General features: G+C 52.4%; 1 protein-coding gene and 1 non-coding gene across 2 annotated transcripts in view; one reads left to right on the forward strand and one right to left on the reverse strand.

Moving 5' to 3' along the window:
* The window catches only part of IGDCC3 (immunoglobulin superfamily DCC subclass member 3), a 23,522-nt gene extending 20,243 nt beyond the window's left edge, over positions 1–3,279 (forward strand). The window contains exon 9 of the mRNA XM_006141794.3: positions 3,154–3,279. Within this exon, the coding sequence (XP_006141856.1) occupies positions 3,154–3,279 (126 nt within the window). The remainder of the gene's footprint in view (positions 1–3,153) is intronic.
* Positions 3,280–7,117: 3,838 nt separating this feature from the next.
* On the reverse strand, positions 7,118–7,233 carry LOC114004988 (U5 spliceosomal RNA). Its single transcript, XR_003546929.1, has one exon. It is a non-coding gene; the product is annotated as a U5 spliceosomal RNA (small nuclear RNA).
* Between the last annotated feature and the right edge of the window lie 617 nt (positions 7,234–7,850).

The raw sequence follows: 7,850 nt of genomic DNA on the forward strand, positions 1-7,850 counted from the left end.
TTTTTTGGAGAGGTTTTTGCTATAGGGCACGTGTGCTCGCCAGACACAGAGAGAGACAGAGAGACAGAAAGCGAGAAATCACCCCTGGGGGGGATGGCCACACCGCAATCCCTTCTCCTCCATTCTCCTCTCAGGATCTTGGGCACGCATGCACATGCGCCCGGCGTGAGTTTAAGCCACCGGGTCCGGGGCTCGAACCGCAGTCGGCTACGTGGGAGTCCAGCGACATAGCCATTATGCTAACTGCTGGTCCCTCTTTCTTCTCTTTTAATGAGCCTCAGTGCACCAGAGGCTAGCTCTAAGTTCTAAGTAAATGTGGGCAGAGAGCAGGAGAGGAAAAAAGGAAAGAGGTGAGAGATAAATGAGAGACAAAGCCAAGAGAGACGTGGAGAGGAAGCAGCCCCAGCTCCCTCGGGGAGGTGTGCGTGGACCGAGACCTTGGGCGATCTGCAGTTTGTGCTCAGGCTGCGTCCCTGCGTTTGGCACTGGAAGTGACTTGGAAACCTCAGAGTGACTCTGGACTTGCTACCTCGCCCCTCTGAGGCCCCATTCCTGCACCGTGACAGAGGTAATAGGGCACTGATCTAACCGGCCTCTCACGGGCCCCATGAAAAGTGCCTGGAAGTCCATGGCACCCGGTGCCCAGCACGCACTCCACGAACGCCACTGTTGTGCGGACTCGGCCCCTACGCCAGGAACCCCGGGCTCAGAGCATGCATGGCCCATCGTCCTGCGGCCCACCCGGCGGTCACTTTGAGGTCACCGTGCCTTCTCCCAGCCTCCCTGTCCCCCCAACAGGTACACAATATAGACTCCTGATGGCCTGATTAGAGGAAGCGGATACACGATTAATTCCGATTTTAGACCTCAACCTCCCCGCCGCCTTTCAAAGAGGATCGCACACCCTATTCCAATTTACACGTTGAACCAACATGGAATTTTCCAGCAGGTTCTGAAGCCTTTGAAGTGACCAGACCAGACCTATTGATTTATTTCCAACTAACCTCTCCCTTTGAACCCGGAAGGGTCAAGGTTAATTATATAATAAAACATGCTGTGCCAGCTGCCCTCCGAGGGAGCAGGGAGCCCCGACCCTTCCCTTCCGCTGTGGAGCGGTGGGTCGGATTTCTGATCCCTTCCCCGACTCATTTCCTTCATCAGGGGCCATTAAGGAGAAGAAGAAGAAAAAACGGACCCCTCATTTCCTCCCTGAGAGAAATTCTAATTTGCTAGAAACCCACGAAGAGGACCTGAGCCCTGTCCCCAGGTGCTCCCCTCGGCAGGAACAACTTGCTGGGGGCACCTACTCTGGAGCTGGCTAGGAAGCGGGGTGGGGTGACGGGGTAGCAGAGGGGTGCAGGACCCCCTTTGTGGGAGATGTCACGATGACACCACGGCCGCCACAGCCTGGTCCCTGGGTCTTCCTGGCTGGCTGAAGTGACAGTGAGCTGACCGACCAGGGCTCCTTGGCCGCTCCTGGTCAGTCTTCAACCGCCACCCGGGACAGGCCCGGGGAATGCGATCGAGGCCGGGTTGTAACTCAGGCACTCTCTGGCTTTCACAACAATGGGTTGGATCAGCCCCACGACTGAGGAGCCAGATCCCACATGGATGACCACAGTTTGAGTCCTGGCCCTGGGTGTTCGAAAAATACACTGCTAGGGGACCGGCAGATGGTGCAATGGTCACGTCACTGGACTCCCACGTAGTCGACTGCAGTTCAAGACCTGGACCTGGCAGCTTAAAACTCATGCTGGACATGTGTGTGTGCATGCCCAAAATCCCAAGAGGAGAATGAAGGGGAAGGGATTGCAGCAAAACCATCCCTCAGGTGGGGGCTGATTTTTCACTTCCCTTCTAATTATTTCTCTGTCTCTTTCTCTCTGGGGAGTGCATAAACCCTATGGAAAAAAAGTTACTTTTATCTCTATTATTATCAATTGAGTCAATGGGGGCAGACAGTGGCATGGAGATTAAGGCAGCTGGATGGTCAACTATGCAATTCAAGTCCTTGACCCAGTTGTTTGAAAACACACTCTAGGGGACCAGCCGTTGGCATAATGGCTACGTCGACCACATATAGTTGACCTCAGTTTGAGAGTTCGAGTCCCGGACCCAGTGACTTAAACTCATACCAGGTGTGTGTGCGTGCGTGCCCAAGATCCTGAGAGGAGAATGGAGGAGAAGGGATTGCGGCGTGGCCATCCCCCCTGGGGCGTGATCTGTCTCTCTGTCTCTGTCTTTCTGGTGAGTGAACGTGCCCTAGAGCAAAAACTTCTCCCCCCCCCCAAAAAAAAAACTCACTCTGGGTGCGTGTGTGTGCCCCAAATCTCAAGAGAACAGAGGAGAGGGGACTGTGGCATGGCCCTCCCCTTGGGGGATGTTTTCTCACTTTCCCTCTGTCTCTATTGCTCTCATATATGCCTTGTAGCAAATTATAAAACAGGAGTCAATACCGTGACCTAATTTATGGACGTCACATGCCATCGTGTGTCCCCAGCTGCCCTGCCAATGTCCTCCCAGCTGTGGTTCTGTGACCCAAGGCCCAGCCTAGACTCGCCCTTGCTCCTGACTCCCCCTCGACCCCCTGCTCTGGGATGGCCCCCGCCTTCCTCGTCCCCATGACAATGGCATTTCCGAGAGGCCCTGCAGAGTGACCTGTGGTGTGCGTTGTCCTCGTGTTTCCTCCTGACTGGTCAGCGTGGGATGTGGGGCCTGAACTCTCGGAAGCGACACGTATTCTCTGCAGCATACGTGGTGCAGAGTGGTGCAGAGGGTAAAATGCGATCCTTTGTGAGGCGATTCCACATGGTCCCTGGTCCATGCCCAGAGGCCTCCCTGAGCACACCAGGGATGCTCGTGACTAGGTGCAGGTCTGGCTGAGGCGGGGTGATCGCAGTGGGAAGACCCCGAGGGAGGGACTGTCTCTGTCTTTCCCTCTTGCACGCACACGAGATCATGAAATAAAAGTTAAAAACAGAAGTCATTTGGAGAAGGAAAAGACCTAGAATAGCCCTTCCTGAGGCCCCGCACAGGGGTGTAACTCCCCACGGCTAGTGGGGCTGGTGGCAGGGTGCCCTGTGTTGGGTAAGACCCAGGATTTTCAGCTCAAAGGGCAGCGCTGTTTCACTTCCTGGGGGCTTCCCTGTGTAGAGGGAGGACGAGAAGCAGCATGAGTTCGTGCTCAGGGAGGAAGACGGCCCCCCGGGGCTGCAACAGGCTGACAGCAGGAGGGACCTCTGCTCCCTGAAGAAACCCAGAGCGAGGCCCCACTGCTGAAGGGAGGTCCCCGTCTGGAGGTACGGTTTGCACAGTGGTGGCCTGTCAGCACCCACAGTCCTGGCTGCAAGGACTGACTGGACAGTGGCACTTCTGTGTGGAAGGCACAAGTGACCACGAGCCTCACGGTGTGCAGCAAATGTGGCAGGTGTGTGCACGTGGGCGCGTGTGTAGCATTTGGCTCTCATTCTATCTGCCTGTCTTTCACGAGCACGCTGGACCTGTCTCATTTATTGTTCTCAGACAGGGTCGCACTGTGTTGTGGCCCTCTACCTCAGCCTCCCAGCTGGGACTACAGAAATAGAGTTCCAGATGCTTCTTTTTTGTTTAATTTATTTTTTATTATTATTATTTTTTAAGAGGCTTTTGCTATAGGGCGCGTGCGCTCACCAGACAGACAGAGAGAGACAGAGAGACAGAAAGCGAGAAATCACCCCCCCAGGGGGGATGGCCACGCTGCAATCCCTTCTCCTCCATTCTCCTCTCAGGATCTTGGGCACGCACGCACACGCACCCGGCATGAGTTTAAGCCACCGGGTCCAGGACGCGAACCACTGTCGACTACACAGGAGTTCAGTGACATAACCATTACGCTAACTGCTGGTCCCTCCAGATGCTTCTTTAGACAGGGTGTTGCTATGCACCCAGGCTGGCCTCCAGCACCAAGTCTCTGCCTCAGCTCCTGAGTGGCTGGGATTACAGGCCTGCACCGTCCTGCCAGCCTTCAGGTTCGCCCTGGGCTCTCCCTGGGATCTTGCATGGGCTCCCAGGGAGCTCGCCAGGGGGAACCACACAGAAGCTCTGCTCTACACGGAGCCTCCGCACTGCCTCTGGGTGGGGAAGACTAGAGTACATGATAGCTGCAGCTGCTTCTCTCTCTCTCTCTCTTTTTTTTTTTTTTAAAAAAGAATTGTTTTATTTAACTTTTTTTTAGTTTTTTATTTAAATTTGACCAGAGAGGGACAGAGCAAGAGAGAGAGAGGGAAAGTGAAAAAGCAAGCTGCCAGGTCCGGGACTCAGACCATGGTTGGCCATGTGGGAGTCCAGCGCCTTAACCACCGTGGCACCAGCGTGATAGCTCTGACCAGCTCCCTTAGAACCTCTCCTCTCATGTGCGTCTCGCTGGCCCGTGGCAGGCACTGACCGCGTCCTCCCAGGGAGGACTGGCACTCTCTGGACCACTTCCTGTGAGGCCTTCCTCACTTCCTGGGACCCACTGTTTCCATGGCCCTGGCAGGGGCTGCAAGGAAGAAGAGCTGGGAGGAGCTTCCAGTGCGGGAGGACAGCCACGCCGAGGGAGAAGGGCAATGCCCAGTGGGACATGAGACACTAGCCGTGGGGAGTTACACCCCTGTGCGGGGCCTCAGGAAGGGCTATTCTAGGTCTTCTCCTTCTCCAAATGACTTCTGTTTTAACTTTTATTTCATGAACTCACGTGCATTCAAGAAAGAGGGAAAGACAGAGACAGCCCCTCCCTCGAGGTCTTCCCACTGCGATCACCCCGCCTCAGCCAGACCTGCACCTAGTCACGAGCATCCCTGGTGTGCTCAGGGAGGCCTCTGGGCATGGACCAGGGACCTTCCCATGTGGAATTGCCTCACAAAGGATCGCACTTCACCCTCTGCACCACTCTCTGGTCCCTTAGAGTAAATTTAATTTTTTTTTTGGAGAGGTTTTTGCTATAGGGCGTGTGTACTCACCAGACAGAGAGAGACAGAGAGACAGAAAGCGAGAAATCACCCCCCAGGGGGGATGGTCACGCCGCAATCCCTTCTCCTCCATTCTCCTCTCGGGATCTTGGGCACGCACGCACACGCGCCCGGCGTGAATTTTAAACCACCAGGTCCGAAACGCGAACCATGGTTGACTACATGGGAGTCTAGTGACATAGCCATTACGCTAACTGCTGGTCCCAGTAAAATTTAAAATCAACTTGTTAAGTACCCAAAAATTTCTGTTGAAACAATAGCTAAAACAAACAAAACAGAAAAGTATATTTAAGATTTTTTAAAAGTAATTTTTGCCTTAGGGCATGTGTGCTTGCCAGAGAGAGACAGACACTGAGCAGGAAACTAAGAAATCACCCCTGTGGGGGATGGCCATGCCACAATCCCTTCTCCTCCAGTCTCCTCCCAGGATCTTGGGCCCACACACATGCACCCAGTGTGAGTCTCAAGCCACCGGGTCCGGGACTCAAACCAGTCAGCCATGTGGGAGATCAGTGATGTAACTGCTATACCACCTGCTAGCCTCTATATTTGAGATTTTAAATAGGGCTGGTCCCATGACTTAGTGGTTAATAGAATTGGATCCCACAGTTCAAATTCTGGCCTTGCTGGCTTGAAAACACACCAGGGGGCCAGCAGGTGGCATGGGCATTAAGGCATTGGACTCCTTTGTGGTCTACTGCAGTTGGGATCCCAGACCCCCGTCAGGTTGAAGCTCCTGCTAGGCACGTGAGCCCAAGACCCCAAGAAAATGGAGAAGGGATGATGTGGCCATTCCTCCAGGGGGTAATTTCTCACTTTGTCTCTGGTGACTACACTTGTCCTATAGCAAAAAAATCTCTCTTTGAAAAAGAGGGGGGGCATTTGGGTGCTGGAGTTCAGGTCCTAGACCTGGCGGCTTGCTTTTATTTCTCCTCCATTCTGCTCTTGGATTTGGGGCATGCATGCACATATACGGCATGCTCTTGGAGGGTGGCCATGCCTCAATCCCCCCTCTCCAGCGACTATAGGCATGCGTACACACATGTGCTCAGAGGGTGAGTCAGCCACCATCGCCATCTGAGGGTCCCGCCTGCATGATTTTCTTTTTTAAATAATTATTTTACTTAACTTTATTTATTTATTTAATTTTAATCTGACTAGGGAGGGACAGCAAGAGAAGGAGAGAGCGAGGAAAGGAAAGTGAGAAAGCAAGCTGCCAGGCCTGGGACTCAAACCGCAGTCAGCCATGGGGGAGTCCAGTGCCCTTAACTACCGCCACCTGCCGGCCCCCTGCAGCATGATTTTCAAGACACTGGTTCTGGGACTCAAACCGCCTTGTAGAATCCAGCGATGGAACCACCATGCCAGCTGCTAGTCCTGGAACCACCATGCCAGCTGCTAGTTCTCCGCTGGCCCACTGTGGGCTTGCTCTCTCCCTCGCAGGTGTGTGCAATAGGAAGAAGGGGAAGAAATTGAGGAGAGACCAGGACGCACTGAGGGTGGTCTCCCTCTCTCTAGAAAATGCCCTGTCTAGCAAACTTAAAAAAAAAAAAAAATCAGGCTAAAGAAAAAGAGTATCAACCCCAGGGTTTAAAAGTTTTAAACATCGAAAAAGATAATGGTGATTAAGGCGATTAAGGCGCTGGACGTTCCCACATGGTCGATCTCGGTTCAGGTCCTGGACTTAGTGGCTTGCTTTCTCACCTTCTCTCTCTCTGGTCAAACTAAAAGTAAATGAATAAAGTTAAATAATTCTTTGAACAAACAAACAAAAAAAACAAGAACGCGCGACTTTACCTCTGAGTACCCTAAGGACTGAAGAAGCAACAGGTCACTGACTGACTACCTACAGCCTAGTGAGCCACAGGACCCCAGGAGGCGCTTTAATGGAGGTACAAAGCAAACTGTAATACGATACCCTAAGCCTGAAGAAACCTAAGCCCGAAAAAAAAAAGGAAAAAACTAATGCCAAAAACTACTTAGAACACCGGAAAAGCCCAACTTGGAAAACAGCAAAAACCCACTACCACGTGGACACCAGAGCAGACCTCACGCAGGTAAACACAAAAACCCCACCCATATATACAAACTCCCAACAAAAACACCTATTTTTGTACACAAATTATAGTAGCCCTGCCAGAGCAAGGCCTCAAAAAATTGGTTTAAGACTCAGAATTGTTCCTCTCCACGGAAATCTTTAGTAAAAGGCGAAAGATTTATACGATCTGAAGAGAAACCAGAGTATGACGTGGTGCCGCCATGGCTCCCACTCGGGTAACAAAAACTCCCAGTGCATTGATGGTGGCTAATTAACTCCCAGATGCTGAAGCTCGAGAAAAATCTTTATCTTATTTTGTAAAATAAAAAATATATTTTTTAACCAAATATGTACGAATTAGTTTTTAAAAATTTTACCCTTTTAACTTATACTCTGCGCAATGCACTGTGGGTATGCAAATAAGCCGCCGCTCCACCCGCGATCCGCAGAGAGCCTCTCTGCCGCCTCTAGGGGGAGAAATGGAGGCCGGGCTGCCTCGCATGTAGGCGTGCTTGCACAGACTGTTTTGTCTGTTTAGTGTACAAGTGTTTGTGCGTCTGTGTTTGATTTCTTTTAACTAAAGACTGCTACTAAACTGAAAAGGAAAAGACTCAGCAAATAAACGAGTGACACAAAATTCAGGAGAGTGTTCCCTCCCCTCGGTGATAGGGTCTGGGAGGGGACCGGGAGGCTTGGAGCTGTCCTTCTGCTCAGCGGCGCGGGGGCTCGTGTCTGCTGTGCCTCGGCGTGCGCCCCGGAGAATCCACGCGTGGCTCCGCCTTCGTGTCTTGCCGTTCGAGATTGCAGGCCACGTTCCGTGTTAG

The sequence above is a fragment of the Tupaia chinensis genome, unplaced genomic scaffold, assembly GCF_000334495.1.
Source record: "Tupaia chinensis unplaced genomic scaffold, TupChi_1.0 Scaffold000063_1, whole genome shotgun sequence".
NCBI lineage: Eukaryota > Metazoa > Chordata > Mammalia > Scandentia > Tupaiidae > Tupaia > Tupaia belangeri.